This window comes from Lepisosteus oculatus, chromosome 3 (assembly GCF_040954835.1).
Source record: "Lepisosteus oculatus isolate fLepOcu1 chromosome 3, fLepOcu1.hap2, whole genome shotgun sequence".
Taxonomy (NCBI): domain Eukaryota; kingdom Metazoa; phylum Chordata; class Actinopteri; order Semionotiformes; family Lepisosteidae; genus Lepisosteus; species Lepisosteus oculatus.
The window spans coordinates 53,996,808-54,017,935 of NC_090698.1; the positions used below are offsets into that span (position 1 = coordinate 53,996,808).

At 35.4% G+C, this 21,128-nt stretch overlaps 2 protein-coding genes across 3 annotated transcripts in view; both read right to left on the reverse strand.

Annotated features, from left to right (window-relative positions):
* commd10 (COMM domain containing 10) overlaps nucleotides 1-12,905 on the reverse strand; it is an 80,064-nt gene extending 67,159 nt beyond the window's left edge. The window contains exons 1-5 of the mRNA XM_006626854.3: nucleotides 12,796-12,905; nucleotides 12,290-12,380; nucleotides 11,650-11,760; nucleotides 8,915-9,070; nucleotides 7,581-7,691 (exon numbers count right to left, since the gene is read on the reverse strand). Of these exons, the coding sequence (XP_006626917.1) occupies nucleotides 7,581-7,691; nucleotides 8,915-9,070; nucleotides 11,650-11,760; nucleotides 12,290-12,380; nucleotides 12,796-12,824 (498 nt within the window). The 5' untranslated portion in view covers nucleotides 12,825-12,905. The remainder of the gene's footprint in view (nucleotides 1-7,580; nucleotides 7,692-8,914; nucleotides 9,071-11,649; nucleotides 11,761-12,289; nucleotides 12,381-12,795) is intronic.
* A 4,542-nt stretch (nucleotides 12,906-17,447) lies between these two features.
* The window catches only part of LOC102699005 (aminopeptidase Q), a 36,382-nt gene continuing 32,701 nt past the window's right edge, over nucleotides 17,448-21,128 (reverse strand). For both annotated transcript variants that reach the window (XM_015366045.2, XM_069187250.1), the window contains exon 20: nucleotides 17,448-21,003. In XM_015366045.2, the coding sequence (XP_015221531.1) occupies nucleotides 20,842-21,003 (162 nt within the window). In that variant the 3' untranslated portion in view covers nucleotides 17,448-20,841. The remainder of the gene's footprint in view (nucleotides 21,004-21,128) is intronic.

A 21,128-nucleotide genomic window follows, 5' to 3' on the forward strand; every position in this document is an offset into this window, starting at 1 on the left:
AAATGAGGTCACAGCCTTCACTGTGGGCAACTCAACAAAGAGATTCTGCTTCTCAAAAGCAAAACTCAATGAAAATGCATTACAATAACCTTGCTTTCAAGTCCGAGCTTGGAGGAATTTTATATGGGCAATAAAAAGAACATTATCTCTTATATGAGGAACTGTAATATAAAAATATCAGAAATAGAGAACTGTCATTTAACTCAAAAATAACCACATTTTACTTTAAAATGAACATTTTTTTTTTTATAAAGAAGATACTGCCAAACCCCACTGGAAGTAAATACATTTGACAGAAGAAATTCGCAAATGAATGGCGTTTGCCTCCCATGACAGCATTTTTAAGCCAAGGCTAATTATTCAGTATGCAATGGTGAAAGAAATAGTTTACTTTTACAAAAACTATTCTGTGAGTTGCCGCTGCAATAGGTTAAATATGGTAGTATGAGAGACCGAACGACTGAGTTTGTTTTTTGTTTGTTATGTTCACTGCACTGACTGACAGTTTTACCACAGGGAAAAGGCAAACATGATGGTGATTGAGATGCACAGGGAATCACTGCTGTATAAATATGAAAGCAATGTGAAAATATTTAAATAATTCAAATATTATGCTATGCAAAACCCCAGCCTTTTGAGGCTTCTCTTTGGGAGTTATACATGAGGAAAACTTCAGGAAAGAACAAAAACACTCCAAAATTTTGAAAACAAACTACAGCAAACCTACATAAAGCAAGAAAGATAAAGAATTTCCTTTATAATGGAAATACTAAAATAATTGTTATGACTAACAAAATACAGGTACTTTTCTACACACAAGACTGCAATTTAAAATTGACCAATGGACAAAAAAAAGACAGTTTGTCTTATTTTATAAATAAAAAAGCAGGTCATAACGGGCTTAAACTGGACCAATATGAAAAGGCTGAAGGCTGACTTTTGACTCCAACCCAATTTTTGTTCTCAGTCAGTGGTCTCCCAACGGTCTGAATGACACCATCTACACTGTCGCAAGCTGCTTCGTTTCTGAAACGGCCTTTTCTTGTGTGTCTGTAACCACAAATTACCCAGGGTTGGATGGAGCTGAAAAAATTCCAAACATCACATGGCTGCAACCCAGAAAACCCATGAACAGCAGATACCATCTTCAATTACTTGAACGGTTATCAGTGATTTCAGATAGTTGATTATGTAATACTGATATTTATCGACATGTGACTTCACACACGTGATGGTATACCACAAAGAAAGGCAAAGCACGTAATCTTTGTATTCTTACTTAATACTTGAAAAAATGTCTCATTGCAAACCCCTGACATTAAAAAGATATCACAACAATACTAATGACATGACTTCTTAGAAAAGTTTTACTTCTTATGAACCAGATAAAAAATTAAATTGTCTGTTCCAGGTATTCCTGCTCTAGAACAGGACTACAGAAGAGGAACTACATACATTTCTGGGTTTAAGGGAATATTCCACAGAGAAAGACAAAAAAAACTGGCAACTAATACAGTTCAGAAGACAAACGTACTGTTCCCATATATCATTACTTTCTGGCCCCTAACTCCAATATATATATATAGTATCAGGGACTGTTTATGGACTAATTATAATGTTTGCTAGTATGATTTAAAATCATACTGTTTATAAATTAACCAGCAAAAAATTCCAGAAAGTCCACCCTTACAGAAAGAATATATTTTAATATATTAGAATATATTTTATTTAAAAAAACACCACCACTTCAAATACTTCAACACCTTACAACTTCGTGAAAAAAATGACAGTATTTAGTAAAAGATATATAATAATAAAACTAAAAATCTGAAGCAGTGATGTAGGGTAAGTAGTATTTTTATTCATAATCCTTTATATATTTAAACAATATAAATGATTTTAGAAATAAACCATGGATTTGCATTGGGCAGGACCACCAATTCTCAAAACACCAAGTTGCTTGCATTTCATAGGAAATATGTAAGGAGATATCAGATCTTTAAGACATTAACCTTGAATCTGATAATGGACTTTGGAACCCACAATCCAGAACATTATCAATATTATCAACACATAACTCACATCTGTTTGAAATGCATGTAAAAATAATGTATTGTTAACAACTTCCTGACAGATAAGCAATTAAGTTCACATCATCAAAGTGCCACTTTTCTCCTCCTACTCTTTTCAAACTCTTTCAAATATAAATCATACTGCCTTGACTGGCAACTTTACCTGCAGGTGAAGGCAAACACAGTTGCAAACCTGTACAAGTATAAATGCTATTTATTCTCTTCTTTAATGGCAGACACATCTCATTTGGCTAAAAAAAAAGTCTTAAAAATGAGCTGTGGATCATTGGCGACACAGCAGGACCATGCAACTTTTAATATAATACTTTCTGCTCTACAGCTCTATCATACATCATTTCAAGCAGATTATGACTGTCCCTACAGCACAGGGAATGTGTGTTTTGCTGAAGCAAATTGAGTGAATTATATGTAGTCCATTGTTTTTTTCCCAAGTAAGAAAAGTAAGCCATCAGGCTGATGAAAAACACAACTTCGCACCAGGACACAGTTCAGATTGGGAGCAGAACCACTGAGACAGACTGGATCTGTTTTTTATTTTGAACACAAAGATCATTATATAAGAGACAGAATGACACATATGGCCTGAAACACTTCCTTTCAGCTCTCTCAATGAGTAACAGAAAAGTTGTATTAAGGAGCACAGGAATGCCTTTTAAAAACATTTTCCCATTTACAAGCTTTGCATATAATTAAAAAAATATTTTTACAGCTACCAATTGTTTTTAAAGAATTTCATACCAAATTCTCAATTGAATTAATGAAACCTACAGGACCCAAACAATATCAACAGACTGTATTTTAGTTTCATCATTATTGAATACAGTAGGTGAGCAATCAATACAACAGGTTTTGCAACATATTCTATTAATTTATAATCACTTTCCAAAATTTGTTTAAAAAAATAAAACATAAGTTTGAATACTAATTGTGAAATTGAGATGGATGATCTCATATTTTGGAGCAGAAAATATCAGGAGCATTGCGTCTAAAATACATGATTTTATCAACATCTTAAGAAGTCACTGTTCTTGACATTTTTAAAATACAGAAGACAAGGCCTGTCTGTGCATTCAAGCCACTTTGTGAAATCAGAGAGGCTGGAGGTACTCTGTTTAATCTTTCAAAAGCATATTTACCAGATACCCCTCATCTTCTTCTTTACCCATAACATATTTTCAAGTTCTGTACTATGCCTTCACAATTTTTCAGCATGATCTCACATTTCCTTGTCTCTACAGTCTCTGTATCTTTCCTCTGGTGACACCTATCAGCAGTACTAAACTCAGACAGAGCTGGCCTGTAGAGCTTCAGGATTTCATTCTCCCAGAGCTCTCAGGTATGAACTTAATTGAACTGAACTTTTAACTAGCTTTACAATTATATATTATTACAACACTGTTATTTTAAAAGAACCTGAAAATATTTTAAATATGCTCAGCTGATCAAACAATCAGATGAACTGCAGCTGGATAAATAACTAGAAGCCCCTGCAGCTAGTTAAAACATTAAAATTTGACTCCCTGGATCGTATGAGATTTTAAAGGGATTTAATACGTTTAAAAACACAACTATAAAAGAAATAATAATAGTTGAGACTTTATTGTAGTCTCACAATATCTTAAAATAGTCTGCTGAAAATGTCTATGCTCCAAACAATTTACAGTGCATCAAGAAAAACAATCAAAGGGCTGAATCGACCCTTACAGCCACAGTTCTACATTATTTTAAGAAATGGTGTTTGTTACCTAGGTGAATTTGGCACTTATGTTGGATATTAATATTAATGCTAAGAAACTTAGGTGTGAAGCCGTATTGGTCCAGGTTTAGGTTTTGTTTGTTAAAAAGGCCAACTAAAAGCTTAGGTTAAACACATGAAATCGACAAACAAGGGGAATAAACAAAGCCATTTTCACCCGAAAAAGAGTCTGGCACAGAACTCTATAATACCGTCTTCCCAAACTGAATTTAGCAATAGTGATCTTGAAAACCAGGGCTGGACAATTTCATTATATGCCATCAAATAAATTATTATTATTGTGTGGTGCAGTGTTCATCTGTCCTACTCTTACTCAACATCAGCAGAAAAGCATACATTTTGTTATTCAGCTAAGAGGATTTGAGGGCATTCATAAAGCCACATTAATGCAATGAGCAGCAGCCTGCACTTGCTATATTATAAGGGCGGTTGCAACCTTTTAGGAATACGCTTGATGTGTGAACTACTGGTGTGCCTTGCATCTGAAGACCAGTGTGCTTTACACAAGTTCAATCACACAAGACCGCAACAAACCACTATGGATTCTCTGGCAAAATTCTCCAAAAAATGCACAAAAAAACACAGAAAAAAATACACAATTTGTGTTTTCTATTAAAACAACATGAGAATTGCCCGATTCATCAGAACGTCAGCCCACGCCTTCCCACAAAACAGAGGCGCAGTGGAGGGAACTGTGGTGAAGGCTCTGGACACATAAAACTTCAAGACTGTGGGCTCATATCCCAGGTGGGACAGTGCTGTAGCACCCTGGAGCACGATTTTGCACTCAGATGCGTGCGTGAAATGCCCAGTTGTACAAATGGGTCCAAATGTCATCATCTCTTTGTATAAAAGCATCCTCCAAATAAAAAATAATAAAACCTGGAAATAGAATGGGCCCATTTTTCAATTGGCTCAACCAGAGATAGCTCAGATAAGGATAAACACGCATGTAAACTCTGTCATTAATATTCTTCGTTTAAGCATCGATGGCATCCCTGAATAAATTATCTGATTATCTGTTTTGGGTGAGTCTCAGACTTGGATAATGAATGTTACATTTCACTATTACTCTTATCTCTACGTGATTAAAATGAAATTCCAGTGTGTGGAAACATTAAAATGCTTTGCGCAGACAGAAACAAAACATCAGCTTTTAAATTTAGAACAACAAACAACGGGAAAAGCAGAGGGGTACAGAACAGAACAGTACAAAAGACAGAGAAAGAAGCACATACGCAGTTCACACATCGACTGTCATCATCTCCAGTGCATCATTCACTGATTAGCTGTTCCTTTTTGAAAGGCTTTTTTTTTTCCCAAAGACAGGCTTAAAGATCTGTTTTGGGCTAGCTTAAAATAAACATCTGTGTGATACCAGTCAGAATGTATGCACAGTCTAACACCTTAAGGGCTCTGTCTGCTGCTCTGTGTAGCCCTCCAGAGAACAGACCTACAGTATTTCATGGACTAGTTGCATCCTAAATCAATAATATTCAACGGCTTCAGAGCAGCTGTTTTATTTTTCGTTTTTTAGTGAAGTGGAAAGATGGTAAAATCCCATTTCACCACCTTTTATGATCCAAACTGGTATTAAAGTATTGTGTGCTTGTTTTCATGTAAATACATACATATATGAATATAAACAGTATACATTTTTCATTTCATGCATCTATACACAGAAATAAAATTAAGTACAGTACAAGGATGCTAAAAATCTATATGTGTATTCATTATTGGTTTGGTCAATATTATAGGATTGTCTAGGAGAAATACTGCCTTAAGCTTTCCAGCTGGAATACTGGATCAGGTATATATATACATTTTTCACCTTTTGTTTCAGAGCCAGTTTGTTTTAGCAAGCAAGTCTACAGAATATACAATTTCTAAAAGTGAAACATACAGAAATTCAAAAGATCATTAAATTGCAATGCAATTACCTAGAAATTACATTTTCTTAAAAAAGGTCAAATGTGTTATTTTGTGTATTTCTAAAGTATCATCTCTGCACACTGTGAAAATGGCTCTTTTTAATAATTTTAAATAAATGTGAATCACCCAATCAAATAACACATTTCCTTTTTTACTTTGTGCTCAATCCAAACCTTCATTAGAACACAGGCTATGTAGTCTTCATTTTAAGCTCATTTATGTTCTTTAGCTAAAACAGTCACCGTACATTGGACCTACTAAAATTCCTAATACATCAGTTCAATTAAAAAGAAGATTAAATGATTTCCTTCATCAGTTTCTCACATGAACGTCACAGCAACTTCAGATTAACAAGATACTGGTATTAGTAAGATAACAAAATATTTGTATTTTAAATAATTATTTTCACATTATGCACGGTTTTATTTTTTATAAAGTTTGCATTAGTCTATTTAGTAGATTAAAGTAAGGAGTAGTAAGAAGTAACCTTTTCATACACCAATTTTTAATATAACGACCAACCATACATACTTTATTATCAGTACAATTTAATTCCTTGGCTAATCATACCAGTCAGTTATACACTGGGTAATGCTCTTTTTTAATGTGGTAACAGTGCCCCCTACTGCATAACAAAAAAATTACAACGCTTAGCAACACTTCTCTCTGTTACATACACAAGGCTGTTGCTCCACATTTGCCACTTTGCTCTAGGCCCTATTTAATTCCCAGCGGGGAATACATCAGTAAATGTAAATTACTCAATTTTCAATCCTGAGAAATTGTAGTTGGTAAGGAAAAGAATCACAGGGTAAAAGATTTATTACACAATTACCCAGCATATTGATGAAACACAGTTTTTTTTAGGAAAGTAAATATAAAACACGAGAATTATAATGATTTAGCAAACAGATAAATGAATCGTAGCTGCACAACGACATTAAATTCGCTATAAAAAGTGAAGCCCAGACCCTTGTTATCAAACCTTTACATTTCAAATAGAGAAAGAAAAACAATTCTCACAACAAACCCTGTGGATTTTATATTTCTGTTAGATGCCATTAATTCTTAATAGAAGTATAGAAAATTATCTCTATTTTAATACAGGCCTTTCTTTTTCTTCTGCAATGATGAAAGAGTCGGGAACAAGTACAGCAGCTGAGCTAAATACAATCATGTACGGGACTTATGTCTTCAAATAAATTTGTACTTGCATTGCCCATTTTAGAATTTAGCAAACAAGCTGTAAGACATGTTCAGCTGACATTTGGAAGGGTGGTTACCAAGGCTGTCAGCAGCAGAGTGTCTAGAGGGTTGCAGTGTTCAGCAAAGGTTTGAACACACCTCTACTAACAGAAAATATACTCTCGTGGCATTCACAACTGCTTCAAGAAGCAGCCCTCCAAAGCAAGAGAAACTCATTTATTTCTTCTTTATTTTGCAAATGGAAATAGGGATGCAGATGAAGTCTGTCAGGAACAGGGCAGACTGTTGATAATGGTGAATGCCCCATTGGAGTTATAAACAACCCTGCCCTCCAAGGTATTATTAATGAGCTCTATTTATTTTTTATACTTCTAACTCAGTCAGGAGGGATTGAGACAGGATTTGCATCTTTTATGAAAGCGGCAAGTCCCGGGGAAGGAGTCTCTGGGTTTTGCAAATCTACTGTAATTACAAATCACCAGCGTAGATAATGATGGAACAAAAGAGCACATGCTTGATGATAACAAAATAATTTCACATCCAATTCTGGCACTGAAGAGAGCTTGACAGAAAAAAAACCCTGGCAGATTTACCTCCGAGTCTTCATTGCTGATCCCAAGCTCCAAAACAGCACGTGGCGATTTCATTTTTGCTTGTCTCGATTGTGCCATTTCTAAGTTTAGCTGCCATCCAACACTCTCCAGCTAAAATCAAAGCATACATGAAACGATAAATGTCACATCCAGAAAATCACACAACTGATGTAAAAAAGAACTGTGATTTGCAGTATTGTACCCTGCGGTATCACTAAGTTAGCAATTACACAACACATTTTAATAAAGTCATAGATACCAGCTTTTCAAAGTAATGGTCCAAGATTCTTTTTTTTCCTTCAGTAGCAAAGCATTTCAAAATATAAGCTTAACTCTACTAACAATAACATTTGTAATTAGGCATTTAATTTATATATTTAATTTCCTCCAGTAAAAAAAGCAAACAGGTGAAACCGAATTGGAGATATATACAGTACATGGCAAAATAGACTGATAGTTAGAAAGAGCTCAACAAATAACACTAAGTTCTTTAAGAATTCCATCAGTTAATACATTTAAGCACTATTTTTTTAAAGAAGACCGTTTTGTTTGAAACAGAACGAGTGCACTTTTATCAAATTAAGAAAATATCCTGCAGAACAGCTGAAACACCTGGGCATGAAGTGTGATGGCAGTGAAAGAAAATAATTGCAGCTTTCTTTTTAAAGGTTCTTTTTGCTTTGAAGTAAAAGACAATTACTTCTGTATGAGATAACTAATGGTTTCCTAGTAATGAGAAAGGACTTTTCAGTTAGGTTCATAATGACCCATGGGGACACTTTGATAACTGATCAAATGGAAAAGAATATAGCATCCTAAATTTACAATGTGATTAAAATTAAGTGCTGTCCTTTCAAGAGGTTATCCCCCATTCTACGTATACTGTATTATGCATTTTCCCATACTGTATAAACAAAAACATGGTACAAGTGCATTAAACATGAATAAGGCTTAGATATGGAAAAATATTTAGCACTAAAGCTACGAAATTGGTTAAACGTGTAAGCAAAAAATGTGGATCAATCTATATCAAGCATCAGCTATTCAGAACTGTTTATCTTCTTAATGATAAACCAATGTATTCATTTAGATTAAGAACACAACAGCGTAAGAACATAAAAACAATTACAAATGAGAGGAGACCATTCTGCACAACTAGCCCATTAAGTAGCTAGTAGCTAATCGATCCAAAGATCTGATCCAGTGTTTTCTTGAAGGAAGCCATGGTATTGGCTTCAACAGCATTGCTGAGTAGCTTGCTCCACACATATTAATATGTTCACTTTGCACAAGAAGAACCATGATTTTATTTGAAAAATAAAAAAAACTCTTACCTTTTTAGGAGCAAATATCCGTTGCCTGAATTTTTCTACAGTGTCTTGGCCTGCAGTTGCCCATGCCTGAGAGAAGACCTCAGCCTTGTCAGGGTTTAATTTGATGTTTTCTAGTTGCTGCTTAAGAGATGCTGGTTTCACATTGTGATAGACAGCCTGGAGAGGTAAAATTGAAACAAAAACTAGTTAAAACATCTCTTGGGATGAAATCTTGAACTTGTTATTGAGGGTACAAAATGGACCAATTCCTTTTAAAATATTTTTCTTACAACTATATTGACAAAAGATAGAAAATGCAGGTGAACTCAGGATTAATTAAAAAATGTGACTTGTGGAGAATGCAATTGTGTTAAGATTATGCATCATGAAATGTCAATTGCAATCATAAAGAAATTCCAATCCAATCAAAACTGAACTGGAGAGTAAAAATATGGATTTTGTCAAAACCTTGTACTTAAAAAAACAAAGAAATCTATTAGATGAACACAAAATACAATGTGCTTCTTTTAGCCTAGCATCCTTCGGCTGTGCACAGATTTGGCACAGGAACATAGGAAATGAGTCGAGTTATTTCTCTTGACCTCAATCCTTCAGTTATTCAAGCTTCCAGAAGGTTCTGTCTCTAGAGGAATGCACCGTTCCTAGTGAATGAAAGATGTGCTATTTCTTTCTTAATAATTCATTTGTAGTTAAAAAGCTAAAATATGTATTAGATCTAAGCAGATTAGAGTACACTCCCACTTAATATTATTTAAAAATATAGCAGGTCTACAGAGGGCACTAGAAAAAGGGAGCAATTATATTCATGAAATCAAAATCGGTTAAAGCGTTATATTCTGCTGTTTTGGGAGGCCATGAATTACAAAACCTAACTGACAGCTAGTAAAGACATATTCTCTCTCTAAATATAGTACTACAAAATCACAGCACAAGCACAAAATCCCTTAACAACACACTCCATACTCCTTCAACAATATACAAACTATAGTAAAAGATAGCATATCATCCGCTTACATACTTGAAAAGAATGCTTATTATCCACAAATTACACCTAAAAAAATCACTTTTTAATTCTAAGGGCCTGTTTCACAAACCAGAATGAGCTGTACTTGTAGACCTGTTTACCTCAAAGAATATTAGGTCACTCAAGATTAGTGCTAATTAATGTCTGTACAGCTACTGGAAGAGCTTACAGTTTTACTTACATTTCATACCATAAAAGGATAAAGCCTATTACTCAAAAGTCCCATGGGTATCTGTACTGTATGTAAAAAGAACACTGCAAGGTTAAGACTTCAAGGTAATTAACCAAGACTTTAACTGTAGATCTACTGCAAATTCACATAATTAGAATCAATTATATCTGGGTCTTCAATTATAAAACTGCAGTAAAATAACAAAAAGACTTACACATACTATTGTTTTGACTGCTACTGCTTAGGGTTTGTATCTAATTTTAGTCCAATGCCAACTAGCCTGCTGTTTATTAAATATCACTTTTTGTGCTGATGCTTTCGCATCACAAGATGAAGGTCATAATAGAGAAAGGCATTTTCTCAGCTTCTGCCTGAAATATCCTGACAGATATTTCACATACACTTTGTGTTTGTGGATAGAAATCACTGTTAATACTAGGTGTGAGGTGTAGGTTTTTAAAAGTCTGACATTTACCATTATCTTTTTTTTTAAGTTTACAAACAAGAGGGTGCCATGTGGCCCATCTAGCTCTTGTTTATATTAGGCATCCGTATGACCCTTTTATCCAGCCATTGAGAAATGCTAAGGGCATCATCTTTAATTTCTTTGGTAATGCAGGGAGGAGCAATGCCAGTGCATACTCTGACAACAGGTTCTGCACGATTTACCAGTAACTACAGTACATGGTGAATGAGCACATCTCACAATGCATTATAATGCTATGCCATCATAAACTCACTCCACATTAGAGACTGGGCTGACTACATCTGCAGGACAACCACTTTTGTATTGCAAGTGTTTAGCTTGCACTGCTTGCAATGTCCCCAACACATATTTTTGTTAGGGCTCTAACACAAATATGTGTTGGGGACAGATGTGTGTTAGATTTAACACATCTGCATGCATGTATGGCCTGGTGCACAACGCGAGGTGGAACACTGGAGCGTTCACTGCCATTCTCAGACTCTTCACCACCTGACTATTTTCTTTTTCCATCTTTAAACCTTATCACCCACTCAAAAACACTGGTTTGGCTCTGTGCTCTCAACCTACAAACATTTTTTTTTTCCTTCGGTGAAAAAATTCTCGGCATTCTTGACCTACTTTGTGAGGAACATATTCACGGCTCTGTGTTTGCGTGGGTTTCGTCTGGGTGCTCTGGTTTCCTTCCACAGTCCAAATAGATCCTATTAGGTTAATTGACTTCTGGGAAAGCTGGACTTGGTATGAGTGTGGGTGTGTTTGTGTGTCTGTGTGCCCTGCAGTGGAGTGGTATCTCATCTAGGGTGTATCCCTGTGCCTGCTGAGCAAAGACACTTATTTATGGAGAGCAATGCCCTCTAAAGCATGAGACTGCAATTACACCAATAATTACTATTTACTTGGAAGTACCTGACTGGGTATTTTGTTTTTCTATACTAAAAGTTTCCAAGCACTGCTTATATAAGACAGAAGTAAAATGGCAAATATACGTATGTATTTCATCTGAAAAGCTTTAACTTAAGCATACAAAAGTGTGGCTTCAAAAGAAGACATGCCTGCTCTATAATATAAGAAACTGTTTCCAGGACTAGATGAAGGGCTTGCTTTTCTAGTAACAGAGCAGTCTGTAGTTTCTCCTCTTCCTCCTCACTGAAAGAGCGTTCGGCCTGCAACATGAATCATAAAAATTAGATAAATGAAGAAGTGTGGTAAGTTAATTACAGAACGGTATCACAGTTCGTACATTGAAGTCTCTACAGCAATGCATCAACATTTAGAAAAAAATGCTTCACCCTGTTTCTATTCATTATATACAGTAGTTATACAGCAGATTAGTAGATTTATATAGACAGTTGTTTAAATCATATGCCCATCATCAGAAAGCAACTTATTCATGGTAAGAGTCACAGCAAACAGGAGTCTATCTGATATCTAGTGATAAATATCTTTTTGGTAATATGCACGTTACAAATCTTAAAAATCAAAAAAGCTGATGTCTGTTGAATAGACTCTTAAAGACGATAAGGTTTCTGGGGCTTACATTAAGAACATTTCAAGCCAAGTTGGAAAATATAACCTAGTGAAGGTGTTGTAGATTTAATACCAAAACTGTTTACTTTAAATAGTATCCCAAAGACAGTAAAGGTTGTTTGCCCTTTTCACATACATCTGGAAGCTTACAAAAGAGTAATGTACCTTTAGGTGGAGTTTCTGAAGAATTCGCGACAGCAGTTTTGGAAATTTGCTTGGGTCGATTTCATTGATGAACAACACTGCTTCTTTAATGCTGTGGATAGACAAACATCCCCCGAAAAATAACTATTTATCGGAGACAAAAATCAGCGTAAAACAATACATTATCGAACCTTTTAGAAATCGCGAAACAAAGGGCTTTTTTTCTGTTCTACGACATTGAAAACTTCACCAGATCGTTGGTAATCGCACAATTTGTACACACAGTAGAACCAGAAACACATTAAGGGGAAAATAACACATTATTCAGGATCATAATGAGTATAATAACAGGGCTATATCTACAACCCTGTGAAGTAGTACAAAAAATAAACATTTAGTTCCATTGCATTGCTACAGCAAATGTTGATTTTATAAAAATCAATTAAACAACTATGCCGACTAAAACAGTGTCACTATCATTTTATTATTGATCCACTGTATAAAGAATAATAATTCTGCAACAATACCTTTGAGTTTCTTTAATAATTGCAGTCATGGCAAATCTCTGTGGTTCTTTGCAAAATTTCAACTTCTGTTATTTTTCCTCTCTTCCTTGTCACATGTCCACAGACAGCTGTTAGGACAGATACCGTCCAGGGTCAAACTGAACCAAAGACTGAAACGCGAATCTTGAGTATTTCTTTATTCGTTATTGCCACACAACAGTAGTTGGTGGCATTGGCTTTCGGAGCAAGAGAACACTGATGAAACAGCCATAAAGCACATAAAATATTTTAAGAATACATATCAACTGAAATTAAAAGACAAGCATCACACAATCACGTAGATACGTACAGTTAACATTAACCTTGCATGCAGCAAACACGATTGTAAAGGAGCTGCTCACGGGAGGCTAAATAACTGAAGGAGGAGAGTTCGAATTCTTACGGCAGAGGGAAAGAAGCTGAAGTTGAGGCGTGTAGTTTTTGAAAGGATTGATTTCAACCATTGTCCCGAATGAAGAAGCTAAAAAAGATTATGAACTGGATGAGAGGGTCTGAAATAATCTTATAGGCACCACCTGAGGTACATCTTGTGTAAAGGGGTGAAGCTGAAGATAGTTCACAGCCTATTATTTCTCATGCTCTGGACACGATCCTTTCCAGGTTTCCTTTTGTATATCTTCCAAACTGTGATGGAAGTTGTTAAAATCCTTTGAATTATGGCTGTGTAAAATTGGCAAAGAAGTTGCTGGTTTACTCTGTATTTCTTAAGTTGCCTGAGAAAGTACATCCTCTACTGTTCCTCCTTACACACTGTATCTGATCTGTGCTGGAGCTGCATTTATGATCATTACTTAAGTTCCCAAAAATGTGTTTTGGAATTTGTAGTCACAATAGGATGGTCATTAATGATGATCGGGAGCTTTATGTTCTGGGCACACATAAAATCAATAATGACTTCCCTAGCTTTTAATGCATTGAATAGAAGGTCTTTATCAGAACACCACGTTGTTCTCAGTCAATCTCTCAGTACAGAGGCTCATCATTATCAGAGAAAAGGCCAAATATAATAGTATAATTTGGATGATTAAAAATCATAACCGAGCCAACTTAAGATGTGAAGTTATTTGTGAAAAGGGAAAAAAGCCACAGAGATAGGAAGCCTTGGGGAACAGCTTGTCTCAGAGAGCAATATGTCCTGTTATTCCCTAGACAGGTTCTTGGTTGGCGACACCTCAGAAAGTCCAGAATCCAACAGCACAACCAGAGTTGCTGTTCAAATCCAGCAATTATAATTTATACTTAGACTGTACACTGGTTTATTTTTTAACTACTGGTACATGAAAAAGACATAACATCAAGGAGTGTTTTGTCAAATGAAGGAAAAACATGCAGTGTTGTTATACAACAGCCTAAAACGTCAGTAATAAAAAATAATTTCAGTGCAAGTCTTTAGTATAATCAAAATAATCACAATAATGGGAAACAAACAAAAAATGTTTTCAATAAACATTGAAATAAAATTATGTACCAGAGAAATAATATTTACCAGTTTAATCAATATACATGTATTGTAAACTGATGTTTACAAACAAGTTTCTGCCTTGTATGAGAAAGCAAATACAGTATGGTGCAGCCACCTTCTATAAAAATACTGTTGTTGATCTAATACCTATTGCAACAGCTAGCTGCTTTTTCTAGATTGCATTCAGGACAAGAATAGAAGTAACAGCACATTCTTGGTCTGGGCCTGTTATTACCTGAGCAATTTTAAGAATATGTTTCTGAAAGAAACTGAAATCAATCAGCTTGTGATTAAGGTGCAGAAGACACAGAGATCTCCCAGGACTGGAATTAGTGGTTGAGGTAGTTCTAGTAGTCTTCACCAGTGCAAATAGCAGCCATATCACCCTGCAACTCATAACTGGCAATCCACTGAAGCTCAACAGGTGTAAGCCTGGTCAGTACCTGGATGGGAGACCCCCTGGTCAAAAACTAAGGCTTCTGCTGGAAGAGGTTTCAGTGGGGCCAGCAGGGGACACTAACACTGCAGTCTGTGTGGGTCCACATGCCCCACAAAGGCACTGCCCTTACACTGTGATGTAAAACCGAGGTCCTGACTCTCTGTGGTCATTAAAAATCCCAGGATGTTTCTTGAAAAGAGTAGGGGTGTTACTCCAGCATCCTGGCCAAATTTACCATTGGCCCTTACCAATCATGGCCTCCTAATAATCCCATCTATGAATTGGCTTCATCACTCTGTTCTCCTCCCCAGTGACAGCTGATGTGTGGTGGGTGTACTGGTGCACTATGGCCGCTGTTGCAACATCCAGGTGGGGGCTACAAATTGGTGGTGGTGGAGGGGAGTCCCCATTACCTGTAAAGCGCTTTGAGTGGAGAGTCCAGAAAAGTGCTATATAAGTGTAATGAATTATTTATAAGTTTTGTACTAAATAAGGTGTAATTATTAATGGTCCCTTCACGATCAGATATTACCTTGAAGAGGTTTAATTAATATTTCAGAATTTAAAATCAGATCTATAGCTTTTACATTTATATTAATTAAGCTAGCCTTGTATTCACTGTATCTTGATATAACACAAACTACAACTGAGTCAGATGTAAATATAAATTCATTTTAGTGCAGAACAACTTATTAATTAACCTGTTCAAGTGCTGAAGTCAGCATGCATAATAATAATAATAATAATAATAATAATTGCTTACACTTATATAGCGCTTTTCTGGACACTCCACTCAAAGCGCTTTACAGGTAATGGGGACTCCCCTCCACCACCACCAATGTGCAGCATCCACCTGGATGATGCGACGGCAGCCATAGTGCGCCAGAACGCTCACCACACATCAGCTATTAGTGGGGAGGAGAGCAGAGAGTAATGAAGCCAATTCATAGATGGGGATTATTAGGAGGCCATGATTGGTTAAGGCCAATGGGAAATTTGGCCAGGACGCCGGGGTTACACCCCTACTCTTTTCGAGAAATGCCCTGGGATTTTTAATGACCACAGAGTCAGGACCTCGGTTTTACGTCTCATCCGAAGGACGGCACCTGTTTACAGTATAGTGTCCCCATCACTATACTGGGGCATTAGGACCCACGTGGACCACAGGGTGAGCGCCCCCTGCTGGCCCCACCAACACCTCTTCCAGCAGCAACCTTAGTTTTTCCCAGGAGGTCTCCCCATCCAGGTACTGACCAGGCTCACACCTGCTTAGCTTCAGTGGGTTGCCAGTTGTGAGTTGCAGGGTGATATGGCTGCTGGCCATATGTTCCTAGAAATGTTCCTAGGCTGCAAAGGAACATTTCCATGCTAAAATAAACCGGAGTTCACACCCGAAGAAGGCTCCACAGCCAAAACGTTGTTTCTTTTCCTCTTTTCAGCATGGAATAAACCTTTACGTTTTCCTATTCATTAACTTGTGTTGTTTTGCAGGTTGCAGTTAAGGCCCAACACTCTTGCTAAATGCAATTAAGTAAACTCGTCACTAGGAGGAGCTATATATCCATGAATTCCTATAGTTAGCACTAACCCACATACAGTAGGGAAAAAAAAGGATGAACCTCATATGAGATCATCTAGTCGTGCATAGCACATAAGGGCAATTACTGTATATTTTTTAAGTTGAGACCTTATGATGGTTAATTTAATACAACCTCAATAAAAATAACCATTGTGTAGGTCTTCCATCCTTTTACTTATGTAAAATAAAAAAGTGAAATCCATTAAATACAAATGATCTGTTTGCCAAAAGATTTTAAAACAGCAATGTCTACAAGCCCTACAACATACAGTTAAAAAAGTGAGCTTTTCAATTTTCCCAAAAAACTCATGATGCATTTTATTTCACTAATTTGTTTTAATAAATCTTGTTTCTTTACCTGTTCCTTAACTTTAACAAAGTCCCTGAGCTCACTAGCTGGTTGATGCTGCACTGGAAGACTTACAGAATATCCCACAACGGTCTGTCCACAGACTGATTAGGTCTATGCAACTATGCTCCCATGTGTCATAACAGGATCCATTTTAATGGAATGAAATTCAAGAATTTAAGAAAGGTCAGAAAAGCGATAGAAACGAATATTGCAATGGAGGCTATAGTATAGTTTTTTGCCAGTACAAAAAAAAAATAACGATGAAGCAAAATGTAACTGGAAAAATAAAGGAAAACTTCTCGACCTAGAAGGCGAAACACACTCAGGCACTAAATGAACTGCTCACTCAGGTGTTTGTTAAGGAAGAAGTCAGCAGCGTGTCTGTGCAGTATTGAGGCAGAATAAATTGTGTCTTGTACTAGAAGCACACAAGGCAAACAACACAATGGTCCAGTGCTGTACAGCACAAGGCAAGGTGTAGAATGCACAAGTGCGCTATAATATCACAAGCCAGAATAAGACAAATAGGGAAATGTATCCAATTTTAACATTTGCATATCATCTATTGTAGATTATTACAATATAACATCTAACATTTTTAAACAAAAATACAGAAATAAAGATATAACGGTGTGCTACTAGAAACAAACAAATGTGCTTTTAAGTTATACTTCAAATATCTACATTACAATATTCAGTAAAACGTAAGTACACGCAAATTGATGGTCCCGGGTGAATTGTTTAAAACCTGTTAAAAGGAGTTCACAAAGCAAGAGAGTCTTTAGTTTGGTTTATTAACTGTCATTGTCTGTTTCTTTTTTAAATGATGTACCAAAGAACAAACTGTGTAAGAAGAATTTATAAAAAAGTCACTGGTTACAAAGTTAAATAAATCAACATATATAATGTTTTTTTCATATTACAAATATCATAAAAATCCATGTACTTTTGAGGTGAACACTAACAAGTTTGAATTACCATGTGATGTCACAGCACACAGTAGCAAATTGTTTTCACAGAGGAGATCTCGGGGGTCTCCATACTGTACGCATTGCACCCAAAACATAGTGGCACAGTGATTTCTGAACGAGAGTTTTCATGACAAATTCCAATTATAATTATTTTTCATGAAAAAAATATGACTGATAAGTACAGCTCTGGAATATTTTTTTGATGAAGCTATAATTCAGTTCTAACCTCTTGTGTCACAAACAAAATGTTTATTGTTTATTAATTGTTTATTATTAAAGATTATTTGAAAGGAAATAAAGTATTTTGGCAATTAGTTGACAGGTGACTTTTGTTGGGTATTTTATTACCCAAAAATAGAATGTATATTATATTGTACTTATCATTCATTTTAATCTCATGATCACAAATACAAATTGCTTGACTGTAAAGACAAAATAAGTATTGTATATATTTGCTGGGCTAATAGTTCTGATTTCAAAATACATATTTAGAATTTAAACATTAGTGTATCTGTCTAAGCAAAGCTCTATGTCTCACAACATTTAAAATTGATTTTCAACTCATATCAATTCATGGCTTTGGTAACAGTGCACAAAATTATTTTTTGCTGTCTTACATTGTTAACACAGTACTGTCTTAACAGTGTCGTTGCATAATTATAAGGAAAAAGATTAAAAAGAATTCCCTTTTGTTCTGACATTTTTGCATGTATTTTACGTAAACAATGGGCTATCGGTCAACAGTTTGACAGCTCCAATTAATTTTGCAGGAATCTCTGTTTAAAGTGAATTGTCTTAGCAGCATCAATATAAAATAATTATTTAACACGTGATTGCTAAAATATAGTCATATAATATCCCAAACCCAGTTTAAAACATTGATAACAATCCTTGTACAAATACAAGGCAAAACATTAAAATTAACCTTTGCTTTAAAATTTACTTGTTTAAAAAAATCATCCATTCAGAATGAATACAAAACATAACCATTAAAGGCAATTAACAATTATTATACTAGATAAATTGTATTTCCAGATGGTTTCCATAAAATCTTCAAGGTCTCTGGCTTCTAAGTGACTATACTTGAATAAATATGTTTGAGAAAATATGAGGTTTTCAGGTTGAGAACTGCATTAGTTTATAAGATTTAGCAAAATTGACACATTGTTGCAATGTGACAAGCTTTTAATTGTGTTTAAGTATACTCCAAAGGATTATCAACAGAAATTGAAAGAGTAAGGAAACCAAATAGTAGTATTACAATGTAACAAGTTTACAAAACAGAGAAATACTTGCAGAATTTTATGAAATGAACTGAGTTAAAAAATGGAACCTTAGCATCTAGACTTACAGTTCATTGTTAATTGAAAGAAACTAGATAACATTTAAGAACTGCTTCCATCTCTGAGGCCTGCAAATGCTGTATAACAGCATCTTAAGTTTGAAACAAATGTTTGACATTAAAAGGTCTACAAATACAGTATAAGGGGGACTTTTCATACAATGATGATAAAAAAAATGCTGATGATACAGTGAGTTTGTCTAATATAGATTTCATTATACACAAAAATGGGTACAAATAAGTGTTGAATGCAATGAATGTTGAATGCATGTAGTCATACAAGGTCCTTCTGTAGTGGAATGCATGGTGATGTGTGCTCCAGAGTGTTCAAGTAATCGCTTTCATTCCAGCCACCATCTCTCATTCTACGACCCCACACCATCTTTCTGTCTCTTGTACTGTTACCCTAAGAAACTCAGCAAAGTATTTGTTTTGGTTAATACCCTTACATTGCAGTATGTCATCAAAACACAAGGCACCTGAAAGTGGTTGTGTAGAGAAGATAAGTTGAGAGGTTATTAGACCAGAGAGTAAACATGTAAATTCTGGACATCATACTGTATGTGGAGGTGTGAGTGTCATAAGTACAACTTGAAAATGTTTACCACCTGCACCATCCAAAAGGCTGAAGAAAAGAAGAAAAGATTTACGCCAATGTTGAAGCTTCTGCTCCTTAAGAGATAAGGTTCCTCCTGTTTCTATGGCGTTAGAGGCCTAATTAATATTTTTATGTCCTAAATGTTTAATGCTTTTTTATACCATATATATTTTATTTTGTATTAAATGTTAGTTTGATATGCAATTAAGTTTAGGTTTGGCTATTCATTTGTTTGTAATATTATAGGTATATAAAGTAGGTATTAATAGATTAATTTAAAAGGCCACATTCACATATGCTTATTTATTATTAAGTTTCTCCAGTACAGATTTTCTTAATATGCTGCTCTGGAGGAACGTAACTCCTGTTTTGAATAATGGTCTACTGTATTCTCAAAAAAGATGTACTGTATAAAAGCAAGTGTTTTTATGCCATTCAATACCACTGGAAGAAGATAAATTGAGGCATCATCTTGACGGAATATCAAATGATGTTGAGAATACTGCTAGAACTAAAAAACACCCTGGTTACAAAGGTATACATTTAATATTCAAGCTTTTTTTTTGCAACACAGAGTCTGTCGTGTCAATGAAATGTGTGAGAAGATGGAATCGGAGAAGGACAAAAGAAAGCCTTGGGACTTTTTTCAACATCTCAAAAGTAAATTGGAATATTACCATCAAGAGGGACAGCACAGTGGTGCAGTGAGATCCTGGGTTCAATTCCTGATGTACTATCTGAATAGGGGCTGTGTAATCTCCCTGTGTTTGCATGGGTTTTCCTCTGGGACTCCAGTTTCCTTTCACAGTCCAAAGACATTCTGGTAAATTAACTGGCTTCTGGGAAAACGGCCCCTGGTGTGAGTGTGAGTATATGTGTGCTTATGTCTGTGTGTGCCCTGTGAAGGACTGGGTTTAGCCTGCCTTGTGCCTGTTGCCTGTCAGGTTGCAGTTCCTTCACAGCCCTGTATCGGACAGAGTGGTTTTATATGGATATCATCAAGGACACAGTGTAAGCTGTCAGTAAGTCAGTGACTGGACATACAAAATAATAAAATAATAATCTAATCTTAATGTTAATTAAAGCTTATGAAAAGTAAGTTTTTTGGTATTTTTTTCAGTGTCATAAAACTTTTACAGCTTTAAACTGTAAGGCCTTTTTTGTTTTCAGACTTTTGAAGACTTGTACTGTACATACACACATACAGTATCTTATTATTACAATTTCAAAACCAGCGAACTGAATAATAACAACTAACATAAAGTCAGTACACATCTTCACTATCTACATTTTCTTGAAACCATTTGTAAATTCTGTGAAAGTATTTGGTTTTAAAATCTGATTTTAGCTTTTTTACTTCTGTGGACTTCTGGATTATCTCCGGCAACTCTTCTGGACCCATAGTCATATTTAAAATCTTTATCAGCTGAAAAACAAAGGAAAACCAAAAGAATTCAAATTACAACTAGTATTTCCACAATTTTAACAGATATCCTTCAAAAGGCCGAAGAAGCAACTACAGCTAAATTAATCAACAAATCAGTTAACTAA